Source organism: Cavia porcellus, unplaced genomic scaffold (assembly GCF_034190915.1).
Source record: "Cavia porcellus strain 051 isolate PalLab524CR breed Dunkin Hartley unplaced genomic scaffold, mCavPor4.1 scaffold_23, whole genome shotgun sequence".
NCBI classification, from domain to species: Eukaryota; Metazoa; Chordata; class Mammalia; order Rodentia; family Caviidae; genus Cavia; species Cavia porcellus.
Window position 1 is genome coordinate 46,542,175 of NW_026947506.1, and position 18,336 is coordinate 46,560,510.

At 53.6% G+C, this 18,336-nt stretch overlaps 1 protein-coding gene and 1 long non-coding RNA gene across 6 annotated transcripts in view; one reads left to right on the forward strand and one right to left on the reverse strand.

Moving 5' to 3' along the window:
* Positions 1-18,336, reverse strand: part of Cobl (cordon-bleu WH2 repeat protein) — a 147,098-nt gene that overhangs the window by 10,831 nt on the left and 117,931 nt on the right. For all 5 annotated transcript variants that reach the window (XM_063234367.1, XM_063234365.1, XM_063234366.1 and 2 more), the window contains 3 exons: positions 10,972-11,281; positions 3,032-3,132; positions 80-1,875 (listed from right to left, as the gene is read on the reverse strand). In XM_063234367.1, coding sequence (XP_063090437.1) covers positions 80-1,875; positions 3,032-3,132; positions 10,972-11,281 — 2,207 coding nt within the window. The remainder of the gene's footprint in view (positions 1-79; positions 1,876-3,031; positions 3,133-10,971; positions 11,282-18,336) is intronic.
* On the forward strand, positions 11,175-15,570 carry LOC134472533 (uncharacterized). Its single transcript, XR_010042401.1, has 2 exons — positions 11,175-11,305; positions 12,302-15,570. It is a non-coding gene; the product is annotated as an uncharacterized LOC134472533 (long non-coding RNA).

Consider the following 18,336-nt stretch of genomic DNA (forward strand, 5'->3'; position numbering starts at 1 on the left):
TGTGTCCGCCTCATCTTGAGCTCCTGCCCGGTCCGCTCGTTCTCCTGCCCTCCCCAGCCTGCCCACTTGCCATGCTTACCTTGCGGAGCCCGTCCTTCCCGCCAGCTGCCTGGATGGCCTCCATCAGCACACTGTGCAGGCATGTGTCCTTCGGGACCGGCCTCTGGACCACGGGCTTGAACTTCTTCTTTGGCCCAAAAATGCTGGCTGGGAAAGAGCTGTCCCCGTCACCCCGAGCTTCAGGGAACGGGCGAGGCCTCTCCCCCGTCTCCAGGGTGCTGTGGCTGTGGGTACTGGACACCTGTGGGCAGAGTGGGGGCTCTGGGTCCCATGCAGAGCCATTGGTGAGCACATCTGCCGGGTGTGTGGGGATGGGGCGAACCCTGTCCAAGGTATGCACAGAGTTGGGGGCCAGGCTGGCCTTGGGGTCACTGGGCTTCTTCTGAGGGCCACAGCTCCATCTTGCAGACATGGGCTCCCTCAAGGGAAGGTGGCTTGCCGAGGAGCAGGACACTCCTTGGACAGCAATGGGGCTGTCCTTGTCTGTGGCTGCTGCTGTCCTCTGTGGGCTGTCGGCCACCCTGCCAGGCTGGGTGTTGCTGGTGTCTCCGGGCCTGGGCTGCCGTGTGTCAAGGCCCTGTGGCTCTGTGTCCAGGCCACGAGCTGAGGCACCTTGGGTGGGGAGAGGCTGTCCAGGTGACACTGGACGCCTGGCCGAGGGTCCCTTCTCCATGACACTGTGCGGCCTAGCAGTGTCACTTGGGGCCGGCGTGGACCCCATGCGCCTCGCGATGGCCGATGCCACGTGCTGGCTGGATGTCCTCCTGTGAGGCCTCAGGAATGGGAGCTCCCCCATGGGCACAGCTGGCACCTTCTCCTGACCTGCGACTGCCAAGGGTGGCCGGCTCCTTGTGTCTTCCTGTGGCCTCTCGCCGGCATGGGGGACAGTCGGTTGCTTGAGGGTGGCCGGCACAGGGGCTGTTGTGACCGTGCTGTCCTGCGGTGGCTTCGAGGGTGCTAGGGTGGGGATGGGGGCAGCCATGGTGACACTGCTGGTGGTGGCCGCCGGGGTAACCCTAGCTGCAGGGCACCCCGCAGGCTGGCTGGGGGGCTTCTCTGAGGACCCGCGCCTCCAGAACTCCTTCACTTTCCCCAGGGGCCGAGCCTCTGTGTCCACCCCTGGTGTCAAGGGTGGGAACTCGGTCCTGCCACTGGCCCCGGCGGGGCTCACCAGGTTTCCCAGCTCGTCGATTTCAATGGCGCCTGTAGACAGGGACGCTCCACGGTCATAGCACCGCATCTCTGACCTGGGAGGGACGATCTTGTAGGTGGTGAGGCCCTGCTTCAGCCCGTAGCTTCCTGCGGCTGGGTGGCCTCGCCGACACCAGGCTGGAGGCCCAGGGATGCTGCTCGGCTGCCTGGCCTCCTGGTCCTCTGTGCCCCATGGGGCCTGAGTCCTCTCTCCGTGAGCAGAGCTGTGCCTGCTGCCTGGTTCCTTCACACTCGGGTTGGCCGGGGGTGACTTCACAGCCAGAGAGGCCCCCTTGGGCACTGGCCCCATGGCCTTCCTGTACAGGTCTCCTTGGCCAGCATCCTGGGGTGGGCTCCACCCGCCTTGGGGCTGGTCCTGCTCAGCCTTGCATGGGGGCAGGCAGGGGCCCCTTCCAGTGATGCCCCCTGAGGTGGAAGATGCTGCGTTGTTGTTCCTGTTGGATGACAGCCCTGAGTCCCCGGGCTCCTCAGAAACCTCCCCAATGAACGTCACCGGGATTGTGTCCACGTCGGCCATGGCACCATCCTGCACACAATGGCCCCACCCACCATCTGTGGAGCTAGCCGCAGAGCTGGAGTCCGTGTCGTAGCTGTCCTCCATCTCTGCAAGGGACAGGCACAAGTCATTGGCCAACAGCACCGTGCCAGGAGTCACTCCCACTCAACCCAACCAGCCCGGCTGCTCCTGAGCCACCTTCCCTGTCCCTGATCCTAGGCTTGCAAACTGCAGCTTCTGTTATGTGTAATCTGCATATCCCGGGCCAGAACCTTGGCTTTCAGCCCGTTTGCAGCCCGGCGAGGTCACAGGCTTGACAGTCTTTACCTTATGTTGGCTGTGTGTCTTTGGGGCATGGCTCTTTTGTTTGAAACATTTCCCACCTGTTTACTGAGATTAACAGCATCTGCTTTGGCCTTACAATGCCATCCCCTCAACATCTAGAGACCTCTGTGGCTTGGGGTGCTCCGCTACAGTGGGGTTACTGTGCATTTCCCTTGGAGATGTGCTGTGCAGTAGCCAGTTAAGACCTGCGTCTCCATAAAGACAGGGCTTTAGATCCAGGCATGGTGGAGCACTTGGGAGGCCGAGGCAGGCAGATGAGCCAGACCTTCTATCAAAAAAATGCAATAAGAAGATCTTGCTTATCTTTATGCCATTCTGTGCTTCTTTAACGCATTTGGGCACGCTAGAGCATTCTGTATGAAATTCTTTTTTTTTTTTTTTTGGTCTTTTTCCTTTTTATTGGTACCGGGGATCAAAGGCGCTTATGCCACCGAGCTAAATCCCCAGCCTTTTTATTATGTATTTTGAGACAGGGTCTCAGTCACTTGCCAAGTTGCCAGGTTGGGCTCAGACTTGATCCTCCCGCCTCAGCCTCCCAGAGTGCTGCGATTAAAAGCCCAAGTCCCCATGCTGGGATTGATACACCTCCTGAGTCCTCTCTCCAGGAGCAGAGCCATGCCTGCTTCCCAGCTCCTTCACACTGAGGTTGGCTGGGACACCTTCTTGGCCAGAGAGACCCCCTTGGGTGTTGTCCCCATGGCCTTCCCGACCAAGTCTCTTTGGCTGGGAGACCAAGCACCCAAAGGGAGAGACAGGCTGGCAGGAGTTGTGCTTTCTGAACTCCACCCCCAGTCTAGCCTCCGAGGCCAGAGATCAAGCTGGAGGCAGTCCTGTGGAGGACACGCCTCTGTGGTTCCACAGAAGTGCGCTCAGAGAGGGACTCGCTCTGCACTGACACCAAATGCAGGCCACGCTCACCGTCCGGGCCTCGCCCTCCAAGAGGCGCTGCCAGGGTCCTGCGTGAGTGTGCGTCTATGAACAGGTCTTCCTCGGCAGAGGTTACGGTGGCTGTCTCACTCCTAGGGAAAACCAAAGGACAGAAAGAGCACTTAGCTGGATTGTCTAGTGAGGGCACACTCAGGTTCAACTCCCGGAATTCCCCGCTTGGCAGGCCCCAGGGCTACCGGGAGCCCAAGTGTGCCAGAGTGTGCAGTGTGCGTGAAGTGTCAGGGTCACTGTGACCTTGGGGGTAGGACTGGAGGCTGCTTGGTGCCAAACCCAGTGAATGAGGGGATGGGGACACCTCATCGTGTTTTAAGTGACGGAAACTGCTGCAAATGTGCGGGATATAGAGGCAGCCACAGAAAGACCCTCCTTGAAGAGGACTCCAGAGGGGACAGGGTGGGCGGGTTCAAAGTGGGGGAGGATTTGGGCTTGGTGCAACGTGCCTTTTGCTGTGACAAACTTCTTTTAAAATCCAAACATTTGGCCCATGTTTTGATCTCAGCCCTACATGATGTGTGAGATGTGTGCATAGATGGGCCTGTGTCCTGTGTGGCAAGAGTGTTGTATATGTGACATGTGGTGTTTGTGGTGTGGGTGCACATGGCCCGAAGTGTCAGCTTCTGTCCAGTCTGCGATATAGCTCAGCTTCCGTCCTGCTGCCCAGCGGGTTTGTTCCTTCTCCAGGTTACGATGCCCTGGCACTTGGTAGCCCCAGAGAGGCACCTGGAGCCTGGGCTGCACACACACACACACACACACACACACACACACACGATGGCCAGGTCACCCCAGCCCCGCAAAGTCAGTGTCCCTTGAGGCCCAAAGGTGGAGGCTGCAGGTACTACTTGGGGCCCCACTGCAGGCCAGAGAACAGGAGCGCAGGCAAGGGGCAGGCTTTTGATCACCCACTGTGTGGTGTGAACAGGAGAGGCGTCCCCTGAGTCCCGAGGGGTGGTGTGGCCTCCCTATAAGCACCTTTAACACATGGGACCCGGGATAATCCCTGCACTGGACAAGCGATGGGGGACTCAGGGCCTCTGGGATCCAATCCTGCTAACTGCAGAGCTGGGTCCCTGACCCATTCCCCTGGGAACATAAAGTCAACCACGGGAGGTGACAGTAACCAGGAGAGATGCCATGGCAGGAAGGACAGCACTCGCCCTGCTCTGTGGAGAGCAGGCCTGCCCTGCCTCCGCGCCCGGCCTAGCAGAACTCTTGTGTGCAGACCACTTACTATACTCCCCCAGCAGCATGTAGGGTGGGCAGTGTGGGTGCTGGTCACTGCAGAGACGGGAACTGACTCAGGGAAACCAACAGACGTGCGCAAGCTCCCATAGCGCCCAGAGCTGCACCCAACTCACCAGCCAGTGGCCTGGTCTGCTTGGTGGCCAGGGCCTCCATGGCATGGGACATTGCAGGAGCCAGTAGCTGTCCTCCAGAGACCTGGTTCTGGCTTTGTGTGCATCCCAGGATGACACTGTCTGTGACACAACTGCCCCCAGCATTTGGGAGAAATCCAGCCTGTGCCTTCCCAAATGCAGGGAGCAGGACACTGCGTCCCCAGTGGTTCTGCCTGTAGGGGGAGCCAAAGCTTCTCTACCACCACTGGTAAACCTGATGACCATGTCCATGGCTGCCCACCAGGCCCAGATGATGACACGGACTGTGTGGGGTCCTCTGAGGTAGCACAGCCTCCACTGGATGGGTTCATCTTTCTCTGCCACTGGGGCCAGGCAGTGACCTTGGGGTCTGTCCTCACTAATGTCCTGTGACAGGCTGGACAAAGGGGCTGGCTGGGGGCTTGTGAGCCCAGACCAATTCACAAGGACCCCAAGGATGCACAATGGCCCTCTGGCCATGCTGCCTGTGGCTCTGAATGTTCGAATGCCTTTTACAGAAGCCTTTTCTTTTTTTGTGGGAATGTGGGAGTATAAATACATTTATATTTAAATATCTAATAAAATTCATGGCACAGGAAACTATAGAAATGGACAGATGAGATAGTACTTGAGATGAAAAACAGAGAACTTCAGGAAATGCTCATCCTTAGTATTGGTTGTGAGAGCCCCGCCACACAGATGGAGGCACAGACTTTTACTTCAGAGTATCTGTCTCCTCTCAGAGCCTGCCAGCCAGTCATGCTGGGAGGTGCTGTTGGGAAGAAGTAGGAACTGGGTCCCCGTTGTCCCTGGAGCCTCCTGAGGTGCGAAGTGAGACTCTTCTGAAGGTGGCTGAGTCCGGAGTGCGCAGTGCTGGGATCAAGGGTGGGCATCTTGAATAAAATGTAATTACGGGACAGAAAGAGGACTGCTTGGTCAGCGCTTGCTGCTCAGTGGGTTGTTTGCTTGCTTGTGCTGCCTCCTGCTGACCCCGCCATGCACTGCTCTGCTCTGCACTGTCCTCTGCCACATTGCCCTGCCCTGGAGCAGCTGACAGTGGACTGAAATGTCCACACGCTGTGAGCTACAGTAAACTTCTCAGCCCTTAGCTCATGGGGTCGGGTATTCCAGCTCAGCAATGGGAAAAGTAACGAGGACAAACTCAACAGATTTAAACTGGACATGGTGCACTCGTGTAATCCCAGCACTTGAGAGGCTGAGGCAGGAGGATTGTTGTTGCGAGTTCGAGACCAGCCTGGGCTACAAAGTGAGCTCAAAGCCAGCCTGAACTGCATAGTGAGACCATATCTCAAAAAGACAAACAAAACAAAACAAAACAAAACAGATTTAAGATGCAAGTTCTGTAAATATTTTGCTAGAGATAAAATAAGATAATAATAAAGTACCCGGAACTGAGGAAGAGGTAGTGAACTGGAGACACTGTTGCTGCTGGCTTTAACTGGAAAGCATCATGGAAACTTTTTATCAACAACAAACAAACATCGCTGCGTCTTTGTTAGCAGCTCTTGTGCCTCAGTCTCTATTCTCACAGCTTTTCCAACAGAAAGAAAAATGTCAGTATGGTAGTGCTCCCTGTGTCTTCATGAAGAAACTCCAGCAGTGGGGACAGATGTCAAAAGCTATGCAAATACGAGTAAAGTGCTCCTGTATCAGTAACTATGATGAGCACCATGTGTACCAAGGAGGAGAGATCGGTGCTTTGCCTAACATGGCACATGAAGGCTTCAGGCCATGTGACTGCAGGTCAGGTAATTAAGACATGAAAACAGCCAGCACTCTGGGAGTCTGAGGCAGGAGGACTGCAAATCTGAGCCCAGCCCGGGCACTTCAGTAACTTAGTAAGACCCCACCTCAAAATAGACAGTACCTTGAGACCAGAAGGTTAAATGAACTGTCAGACATAGGGTTTTAAATATCACATGGCCTTTATATGAGGAACCCAAAGTGTAAAAGAGCAAAATAAGAAAGAAATGACAGGAAAGAATGGGAGAGACCTTTGTAGATGGGGGGTGGGGGGATCTAGGAGAGTAACAGAATGGGAAAGATGGGGGGAAAGCCAGGATGAAGGGTGAGGGGTACACATACAGCTCCCCTCAGTGGGTTTACTCCTTATTCACTGCACATCCATACTAACCAAAAAATTTTAGAAATAATAAAATATGGGTTGGAGATGTAGCACAGTGTAGATGCCCTAGGTTCAGGAAAGGAAAGGAGAGAAGAGGAAAGGAGGGGAGGGGAGGGAAGAGTAGAGGGGAGGAGGGGAGCTGTACCTGTGGACAAACCAGCCAGTGTAAAGTACTGAAAGGGAGAAGGAGGTTTGCTGCTTCCCTGTCTGCTTTAACCACGCTTGCTGCACTGAGCACCTTTGCACAGTGAAGCAATTCAGGGGCTACACTTAACATACTATTTGCGCCCTCTGACCCACATGTATTGCAAAGCATTTCTGCCGCCTGTCACCACCGCGTGGCTCTGTCTCCACACGAGAGCCTCCACCTGGGTGCAGAGGTTGCATCAGGGCACTACTGAGTATGTAGTCTCTAGCTGCCATGCTGGGGAGTCTGGTCCCTGCCCTCCAGGTCAGGGGACACCTCGCCTCATCCTGTGCCCTGTGCCTGTGTCCTTGGCCCTGTCTGCCTGGCCTGGCCCTGGTGGGCTGTCCCTGACGCCGTCACCCAGTTCTGTGTGCCACAGCCTCAGCTCTGGATCCAGATGCGGGAGTCATGCTGTGGGCGTGGGCCCCTGCGGCCCAGAGCTCAGGATGGAGGGGATGGAGACGGAGAAGCCCCCTTGCTGCAGGGTCGCAGCCTGTTACAGTGAGGCAGGGGCAACAGACCCAGAAGGACACTCATGGCCACCCTGGGAGTCGCTGCAGAAATGTAAGTATTCAGTGTCCAGGGCACAGCCTTAAGGCTGGGATTGGGGGCTGCATCTGGGTGCCCTGAGAGCTAAGTCAGGCCCAGGGGGTTCTACCATGGTCAGGATCCTCCTCCTCCTGTCACCGCCTCTCAGTCACTGTCCTCAATGCCATGCTAAGGTCCCGAGTTTGTGGTCCGGCCTTTCTGTCCAGGTGGCCAGGGTGATGGTGGTGCCCTCCTGAGTAGCAGGGGCTCTACCTGATGCTTGCACAGTTCTCAGGTGTGGACACGGACTGGCCCACAGAGCCTGGTGCCTTATGCTGGCTTGTCTGTGCCTTGCAGTCCAAGTCTGCCCCGCCTTCGGTGGACCTCTTTTGCAGCCGCAGGGCATTTTGCAGGTGCGAACAGGAGGCTCCCTCAGAAGGTGCCAGCCTCAGTGGAAGACCTGAGACCTCCTGCACTCACATAAGGGTGTCTGCGCTGCCCTGAGGGTGATGCCTGGCAGGGGTGCCGCAGGCCGACTCTGGAGAGCACACTGCTTGTGGCATTTCCCAGGGCCTCAGCAAACTTGCCAGGCTGAGAGGAGCATATGTGGTGCCTTCCCCAGTGATTCCTGAGCAGCACCAAATTCCTCGGACCTCAGGGTGGCTGCGACCCTCTGGCCCAGTGGGTACTGCTGGAGCTGCCACCCTGGGCCTGTGTGTATCCCTGTCCTGATGCTTGATTTGTTTGCCCACACTGAAAATTTGGGAGGCATCATGGAAAGAGCTAGACGTCTGGTGTCTCCTTTAAAACCAGCCACACAGTGGCATGGGCCTGTAATCCCAGCACTCAGGAAGGCTGAAGCAGGATTGCTAGCTCAGGGAAGCCTGGGCTATTTAATGATTTAGTGAGACCTTACCTCAAAAAAAAAAAAAAGAAAAGAAAAAGAAAAACAAAGCAAAAAGGTTTGCATCAGGCCTGGAATCCCCAGCAAAGGGAGGACTGGGAAGGGGAGGAAGGCAGTTCTCTTTCAGAGAAGGCCCAAGCTCTACTTCCCTTCCAGTGGCCCCTCTCTACCTGCTCAGCCTCAGTTTCCCCATTAGCCAGCCCAGGCCCTCAGGTTTGCAAGACCCTCGGGCCACTGCAGGGCACTAAAGTCACACACTGGAGGATAAACACCCTGCCTGCACAGCTAAGAGCTCTCAGTGTGTCTGACTTTTCCACTGAGATTGCTCCTTAAAATAAACCAACCTAATGGGGGTTTTTTTGTTTGTTTGTTTCGTTTTTGAACCAGCAATCGAACTCAGGACTTCACTCTTGCCAGGCATGCGCCAAGCTGCTGAGCTATAGCCCCATCCTAAACTACCTGAAAATCCCCCCAAAACTAAAGTTTTTCATTTCATGACCTCAGGTCTTGGGTCACTAACTCAGTGCCGCAGACTGGTGAAGGCCACACAGCTCCTGCTGCTGCTGGGACCAAAGGTCCGTCTTCCAGGTTCCGAGACCTCTCCCCTTCCCCCAGGCCTCTGACAAATCGGGATGCTCAGGGATGAGGGCCGAAAGGCAGCCTCACTCCCTGTCTGGATAAAGCTTTGGGGTCCAGAGAGTAAGGGATTGGCTGTAGTTGCAGGCAGCATCACTGCCCTTCGTGGAGGAAAATCCTGAGTCCACACCCAGTGCCAGGGAGGCCAAGGCGAGTCCTGGACCAGTGTCCCTGGGCCGTGATCACAGATGTCTGATTAGCTTTGGAGGAGCCCAGGCTCGGTGACTCATCAAGCAGCCCAGGGTCCTGGCGAAGCAGGGTCTCCTTCCTGGTTGTTGATGGACAAAAGCAAGCAACCATGACCTCATTCCTACCTGCTCTCCTGGCTGCAGGGGACAGTGCTGGGCTCTGCTAAAACCTGGAGGGTGCAGCTATCCTGGGGCCTGATCTCCTCCTGAGCAAGCGCTCCGCTGGGCCCCGCCGCCCTCCAAAGGGGAGAGGCCGCCTGGCACCTGCCCAGGAGTGCAGCATGGTTAGACAAAGGCAAACTAGGACAAAACATGATGCGAGAGACCCTGACACCAGCCAGTGGAGATCTGTGTGCTCCTGTGCACAGGGTCAAGACCTGAAAGGTACAAAAGTAGTCACTAACTGTGTTGCCGAACTCCTGAACTTTAACACAACCATTTTACCTCATCTCTACTGATGTCCTGTAATACTGATTATCTGACTAGTCCCCCCTCCTCCATGACACTAGAGATGGGACCCCAGGGTCTGCCCTGAGCTGAAACTCTAGCTCTTTTTTTTTTTTTTTTGCTAAGTCTGCAAAGTGGCCCAGAATGGGTTTGAAGTTATGGTCTTCCTGCCTCAGCCTCCTGCAGTGCTGTGATCACAGGTGCACACCACCACACCCCACTCTAATGGCTTTTTTTTTTAATCAGTACCGGGGATGGAACTCCAGACCGCATGCCTGTAAGTTGAGCTAAATCCCCATCTCCTCTAATTGCTTGTGAAGTAATTGAAAAACTGACCGGCTAAGGAGAATAAATGCGTCTTTTTACAGAATAATATTAATAATGATAAAAGATTGAGGACAGCAAGGCTGTCTCAGAGGAGGAGGAATAAACAAGTCCACGCAAGCAACCCCTATAAGGGACCAAGAGAAGAGTCTGGACTTCAGCTGGGGTGGGGTTGGGGGCAGATTCCTTATTCACATCACACGGTAAAATAAACCTGGGGAAGGGAGCCCCAGTGATGGGAAACAACACTGAAACACCTACAAGGAATTTAGATTTTCCCTAGTCCATGAGGACGACGGGAAGGAGCTCCGATCTGCACAGATCTTATGCTCTGCAGAGACGGGACACATTCAGTGACACCGCATTAAAAGCCAGTTATTATACCATGAAAAAGCTAAGCTCAGGCCACAGACTTAGAGACGCTGCATGCAAATAGCCATCAAAGGAGAAGCTAATCATTTTTAAAAGGTAAACAATATACACTTTTAAAGATGGGCAAAGGCTACAAAAAGGCAAAATCCATAAAATGAGAAATTCAAGCTGTTAGTAAACAGGCAAGATGAACGCCCTTGTTAATCAGAGCCCTGCAAGTTAAAACCGCGTGAGGTGACCTCTGACACCCCAGGAGCCACGATGTCTGTTCCCCTCGAGGGTTTTGCAGATGTGGAAAAGCGGATGTCACAGGCCATCAAGGGACCTCTAAGCTGGACAAGCCTTTTGGAGAGCGAGTTGCCGATGTCCCATAAAACGAAACAGTTCTGTCTGATGCTCTGATGATTTTCCTTCTAGAAAACTCTCTATGTGTAAACAGACTATGTACAACTTCCTGGTAATTCCCAGTCCTGAAAAACTGGATGGGCCTCTGTGCCCAGAGCAGAGACATGCATAAACAAATGACCGATACCTATAATCACGAAGAGGTCCTGCAAACACACTGTGGTGCCAGGAATATGGAGCGTGGCACCTTTGGCCATTTGTGTTCAGCGCCAGGACAAGTGTCACACATCACTGAGGCACCAGGTGTCTAGGACAGCGAGGAGCTTTGACCACAGATAACCCCAGGTCAGGCAGCTGGCACTGCACCCTGATGTAAATGGGGAGTAACGGGGTTGTCCTGGCGCAGACCCCCACAGAGCCAAGGAAGGGGCTCCCATCCCACATGTCCCCGACTCACCTCAGACACGTGTCCCTGGGGCCAGGTCTCTCCCACAAGGGGCTCTTGGGGGGTCCTAGCTCTGGGGTTCCCGCGAGGTCCTGGTCGCTGCAGTCTTCCTGGTCTGTGGCCCACTTATCTTTGGATTTCAGGCTGTCGTGCTGGGAGTCCAGGGAGACAATGTCGGATGGGGAGCTGATCACCCCTGAGTCCTCTGTTGTGTCCTCTGACGCGAAGCAGCTGCCCACAGAGATGGTCTCCTCGGCCTCAGAGGTCACTGCCGGGCTGCTGTCCACACTGCTGTGGCTGCCAGGACTCAGGAGCAAACTCACTGCACAGGACACAGCAAGGACAGGTGAGCACAAGCCACGCCCGCCCGGCCACCTCCCAAAGCACATTCCGCCAGACTGGCTCCTCCGGAATGTGGGCGGCAGCGGGGCGCTCCATGTATGCATGCACGGAGGACCTGGTCCCTGGGGTCAGGGCTTCACCCAGGAAGTTGTTTGTGCCATGTGGCTGGAGGTAAAAATGGCCCTCATGGATGCAGAGTTTGATGGATTTGTCCTGCAACTATGTGTCCCTTGTAAGACAGGCAAACATGTTTGAATGTGTAATCTAACAGCATAATGAACGTGACTGTTTCTAGTCTGAAGGGGTCCCCTTGGTTTTGCTGAAATTGTTTTTAAAAAGTCCTTTTGTCAGCTGGATGTCATGGTATAGAGCTGTAATCCCTGCACTCGGGAAGGCTGAGGCAGGACGATCACAAGTTCTCTTGAGCTTACCCTGGGCAGCTTAACCACTCATTGAGATCCTGTTTCAAAATGAGAAGTTTGGGGTGTAGCTCAGTGGAAAGGTCCTGCCCAGGAATCTCCAAAAAAAGTTCTTTATAAAAATGGGGAAAAATTACTAGAGTTTCCAAAAATATAAAGAAATTTAGAAGCCATACTGGTGTGGGAATTCCTGGCACACTGCACAGGCACGAGGGATGTGCAGCGGCTTCTTAGCCCATCTGCCCCTTACTTTTCCACGCAAGGCCGAGATTCGAGTGTAAATAAGAACCAGCCTTGGGTGGGGGGACCAAGGTAAAATTCGGAAGCTGTCTGTCTCTGGCTGAGGTTCTCTGGCCCCTTGGGCACTAAGTGCGATCTGAGCAGTGAAAGCCAGGAGAGACCAGGGCCGCTGCTGACCCCGAGACAGATCGGGGCATGGGGGATGCCTGCACACCTCTCCTGAGAGACGCATTCCCTAAGGGGCAACTGTCTACCTTCCAGGGTGCAGGTTCCCTGCAGTCTCAGGGCTCATGCTAATGGCACCGAACCCCCATGACACCAGTGTCACTTGCTTCCCCCAGACAGCAGACAGACAGCATGGCACGAACAAAACCAACAGAAGCCCTCACGCTCTGACTTGCGCGAGAACCTGACAGCAACACGAGGACAAGCACTTGAGGGAACGCAGGCTTCACGAGACACGCGGAGGAGGTGGGGACCAGTGGGGGCTGCGACATGCTGGATGCAGTGAGCGTCCCGGGGCGGGCCTGGCCCAGAGTCACTGCCCGAGCTGCACGCTTTCTGTCCACGCTTTCTGTCCATGTTTTCTGCTGACTGCGTGAAAACGGTCACAAGGCTTCCAGGTCCCTGGGACTGGAGTTCAAATCCCAGCAGAGCTGTTTCCTGCCTGAGCCTGGACAGTGCAGGGACTGTGCTCTGCCCCAGGGCCTTGTCCAGAGGCTTCAGGAGGGATGGCCCTGAGCTCAGGCCTGAGATGAGGATTTCCAACTCAGGAACTTGGGCTGGCCAGTCCTGCACTCATGGGAAGGGGGTGGACATGTGTTCAGGGTTGGCCACGCCACTGAATGGCTTGTCTGGCAGGCAGGCCAGCCTGGGAGGACAGGCATGCAGGCAGTGACCCACAAATGCCTGTCCAGTATGCTCCTCATCCTGCCTCCCCAGGGCTGTCCCTGAAATGCACTGCCTTCCTGGAAGTTGGTACCCAGGGAGGTACGGGCTGCAGGCCCCAGGGAGCAGCCTCCCAGGTCCCTCCCCGGTCAAGGTTCCCTGAGGAATGGAGTGCAGTGAGGTAGAGGCAGGGTGGGAGGACCGGGTAGCCAGTCTACTTTCCCCATTCTCCCCCCCCCTCCCCCCGCTGTGCGGTCCTGGAGCTTGTTTGCGGGTTTGAGATCCCTGCGAAGTTCTGAGGTCAAAAATACCACAAAAAGACGGTGTAAATCAGCCAATTGTGAGCCCTTGAATCCACACAACTTGAGAGGCTGAGCCACCATGACCAAGAAACACAGCAAATGCTTAAAAGTTTTAAATACTACAGTAAAAGTCACATAGCCACGGAGCTCCCACCACAGACACCCCTCAGTGCCGACACCCTCACCCCATTGTTGCCTCTCCTGCACCAGCGCCGATGCAGTCCTCCTTCCTGAGGGTCTTAGCTACGCTGACCGGGTCCTCCTGGTCCTGAATGTCCCTGTCTCCCTCTCATGGCTGTTTTGACCTCATTGAGGAGCTGACAGGAGCTGCCTTGGGAGGTGGAGAGGATAATGGGGTGAGTTTGCCGGAAGGACAGGGAGGATTTTGAGGGGGGGTTCATGACAAGGTGGCTTTTACTGCAATGCATGTTTAGATTGTTATTTAAAACATTAGTGTCTATGTGCACTGTATAACAGTTACGTTCCTCGGGAGCTGGTGCATGTACACATGGACATTCTTTCTCCATCCCCTCCTCTAAATGTTCCTGTGCTGTTCAGTCACTCACACATCCTCAGGGCACAAATACAAGCACTTACAAATGTGTAACATGGGTGTAACAAGGTCGAGGCCCCCTCCTGCCTGCAGTTCCCAGCCCCCTGACATTCTTCCCATAGGCCCTCCTGGCTTGGTCTAGGGTCACCGGCCCACTAGAACCCTTGAGCCTACAAATGCAGGAGAACGTGGAGCTAATTCAGCCACCAGGTCGGGGGCTGTCTGGAAGGCCCAGTGCCCTGTGCCCGCAAGTACGTGCTACGCCGCTTCGCCATAGACCTGGAGTTCTGGGACTCTGTGATCCTGGGTCTTAGCCTGAAGTTGGGGCAGCAGCAGGGGGCACTGAGTTAGGAATCTAAATCCCACACTTCAGTCCCAGTTGTGCTCTCAACTTTGGGCAAGTGAAACAAGTACATTGATCCTGATAAATTTTAGAATCCCTCATAGATCTAGAATGTTCTTTGAAGTTTTGGGTCAAGATACAGGAAGTAAACATTGCTGTGCAGTTGACCAGTGACTAATTAGGAATTTCAGAAGGCACACAACAAGCTGGGTGTGGTGGCACACACCTGTAATCCAGTATTCTAAGAAGCCGAGGCAGGAGGATTGCCAAGCTTCCACTCAGCCTGAGCCATTTAGCAACTTGTTGAGACCTTATCTCAGAATTACAAGGAAATCTGAAAAGGCTGGCATGGTGTGTCAGTTCAACTAGTACTGCCAAGTAAGTAAACAAATACATGAATAATAATAAACAGAACACAATCCCTTCACCCTTCCTGACCCCTTCCATTTGCTTAAAGGGAGTCTGTTGTTATTTTTAGGTTAATTAATATGCTGACAAGTTTGCTTTTCTCTTAAGGCGCGAATGACCTTTTGTGAACTCAAAACTTAACACTGCAGGATTTTCAAAAATGTGAAAACATGTATTTATTTTGCGTTTAGCAGAAGCCTAATATACATTCAAGATGAAATTCTCTTCCAGATGAGTTGCTCCAGAGCCTATGAAAGGACTATGGACCCTTCATTTGTTCCCCCTTACAGAACCCCAAGTTCAAAAAGTGCCACTGTGTCTAAGTGGGGGCTCTGGAAAGTTCTCCAGATCCAGTGTGAGCTTTTCTCTTACATAGTCACCCAACAACATTTCAAGCATTGAATACAATGCCTGCTAGGGACACATGATCCCCAACTTATAAGGGCTTGGCTTGCTGTCTTGGTCACTTTCCTGTCACTGGGAGACAGGACCTGACACCCACAGCCTAAAGGAGGGTGCTGGTTTCGGCTCACGGTTTCAGTCCAAGGCAGAGACGAGATGGCCAAGGAACCTGGCTTTTAGCAGCCAGGAATCAGAAGGAGAGGTGGGAGGGGAGACTCACCCTGGGGGTCACACCCCAGCGACCACCCTACCTCCCGAAAGCACCCCTTTAATGGATTCATCACTGGTGAGCCCAGCGTGTGGCACTTCCAGAAAGTGCCAGCTCACAACACACGAGAGTTTAGAGCAGCGCTCCAGATGTAGCTCACAACACTTACAGCCCTGCAGACCCATCACAGTGCAGCGGTGGTAAACATACATCAGAAACCCCGTGTTTGGAATTCTGATCATGGCCGGGGCTGACACCAATTGCTGTCTGATTTTCTCCCTTGACCGAACACCAGCGGTGACCCGTAGCACCCAGCAGGCCATGAGGCCAGAGGGGCAGCTCTGTTCCCTGAGGATACGGGCGGCAGGGTGTACCAGGTCCCTTGTGCCTGTGATGTCCCCAGCTTAGCATGTGTCTGTTGCGAGGTGAACCTTCCTGCACAGAGGGGCCTCTGTATTCTCTCAATGGATTCGCTTTTATTGCTGTGTTACTAAACACAAATTGGAGGTCTTGTGTCCTATGACTTTGCTTTTTTGCTGCTCGTTATAGAAAGAGGTTTCCCAAGAGTCCACTCACACACTGATGCACATGGGCACACGGGACACTCACAACTGGCAGCAAGGCTTGTCCTTCCTCCCAACCCACGCTGGCCTCAGTCTGTGCTGCAGACCCAGCGAAGGCAAGGGACCCCAGCCTCTGCTAAGGCTCCAGATCCTTTTGAACAAGTTCCCTCTGATGTCTTTAATCAACATCTGGACATTTCCTCTGCAACAGACGTACAACACAAACCTTCATGTTCTTATAGCAGTGCTTCATCACTTTTGGAGGTGTAACCAAGGAGTTGGATACCAGTACCTTCACACCAGCACCCTCTCCGCAAAACTGTGGTCAAGTCTTCACTAAGATAGAATTTTCGACCATGTCCCTTCTTCCTGGAACTTATTTCCACCCCGCACCTGATAGAATCTCATCAGCTGAAGTACTTTACACCTGAGAGATCGTCTTTTAAAATCCAATCTCTATAAAATATGTATGTAAATTAAGTTTTAATGTCCCATTTCCTTTCACTGTAAGGTGGTAGTGTTAAGTTCTCTCTGTGTATTCAGTCACCACTGTGATGATTTACACAGACACATGCAGGTTTTTTGTGTGATTCTGGAGCTCAAACGGAGGGCCCTGCATGTGCTATACAAGTGGTCAATCTGTGCACTGCACCCAAGCAGTAGAAAAATGCTAGAAACAGTGACATCTACAAAACAGACACGGATCATGTTGTTACACATGCATTTTATAACGAGACACATCTTTTTAATGAATTCCTTAAAATGACGGAAATCCTTTTTGTTAGGATCAGGCAGGGCTTGACATAGCCCCACTTGCATCTGCCATTTGCAAAGCTGTAACCACCAGAGACTGTTCAGTAGGTGACTAGGGTTGAATGGAGGGAGTTTTAATCTAGCTACATCATCTTGTTCAATTTCTCAAACTCTTCCTCTGCTAGAGGCCAAACTTTTTTTAAACTTTAATGTCACAAGGACGATGCTTCATGATGTATTTATTACCTGACAGCTCAGGACCTTTGTCGATTTGGTTAAAAAGGAAAATTGGAAGAACACCTGGTGTTCAGAGGGATTTGTCGCCAAGCCTCTGGAGTTCGTCATCTGCCCCCCTTCATGTGATGTCTCTGCCTGTCCTGCTCGGCATTGGGAATGGATCTGTCCACTCCAACCATATCCTCAAGGCGCAAGACCAGTGCCCATCTCTGGGAGGGATCAGTGGGCATTTGTCAAACTTGGCACTGGGGACTGAGGCTTGGGCTGATGCTGGCGAGTTCTTGGGGACAGGAGTGCTGGAAGGGACCCATTTCTGGGGGATAGCCATGGAAGTGGACGCCCTTGGGCAGGCCCAGTGCCCTCCTAGTGGTGCCTGAGCACAGTACAGTTCCCTCATGTTAGAGCTGGGACGGTGGCAGTCGTGGAAGATGCCACAGGCATACAGAAGTGGGGCCATTGGAAGAGACAGGAAGCTGCCTATAGAACCACAAGACTCAGGCAGGTGGAGCAGGGAAGATGGGCCAGAGAGGGCCAAGTTCACATGCATGGAGCTGCAGGGAAGAGCAGGAGCTGGAGAGATGAGGGTCCCATGGCGTGTGGAAGGCCGTGTGTGTGTGTGTGTGTGTGTGTGTGTGTGTGTGTGTGTGTGTGTATCTTTGCAAATGCTCAGGTGCTAGTGCACAGAGACAGAGTTCAGGACCAGCCGTGGAGACACCCTCTGTCGCCAGAGCCCCTTGGGGTCTTCCTGGCTGGTAGCTTGCTAACCTCCTGTCCCCTAACTGAGCCCTTTGGCACGGTTTCTCAAATGGGAGTCCAGCTGGGTAATACTCTTCAGAATCAAACCCTTTAGCATGGTGGGCCCTAGTTAGCATTTTATATGAATGTGATTATCAATGCCCCCAAACATGGGCCCTCCAGAGACCAGTGGTGGAAGTAACGGCACAGCTAGCTGACCAGAGAACACCACCCTGTTAATATCGGTAGTTTTTCAACAAGGCAAGATGATGAAGACTTGGGAAGCTTGTACAGACCTAAAAATCTATTTTCGGAGTCGGGTATTGGATTCTTAGCACCAACCCACCCCTATTTCCCCACAGCCTGAAGTGTAAGTCCAGTTATAAGTGGCAGAGAGACACCCCACTGTAAGACCAGGCCATGTTCCTACTGCTATTCTTTTTTTTTCAATTTTTTTTTTTTATCAGTACTGGGGATTGAACTCACGACCACCTGCTTGCAAGGCAGGCACTTATGCCGCTGGGCTAAATCCCCAGCCCCTGCTATTCTTTTAAAAATATGGAGGGAATGGCTGCAGCTCTCAGCCATCCTCATTGTCCCCTCCCTCGTGTCTGGAGCAGGTAACCTGCTCCTCACTCACAGGGTGGTGTGCCCTGTCCTGAACACCCTGTCACAGAGGCTGGACCGAAGAGGAGGTGGACCTGGACCACTTGGGAGCCCATGGTAACAAGGACCCTCACCTTGTTGGGCTAGGATAGTGGATTAGGGGCCACATAAGCGGTGGGCATTTGAACTGAGGTGTGGAGGCAGTTTGCCAGGGACTGGATAGAAACTCAGCACTAACAAACTATTTCAGTTCAGGGAGAGCACCATGTCTGTAATTGGTGATGGGTGTCTGTAACCCCAGTGCTTTGAGAGGCTGAGGCGGGAGGATTGAAAGTTCAGGCTCAGCCTGGGTAACGTAGTGACTTAGCAAGACCATGT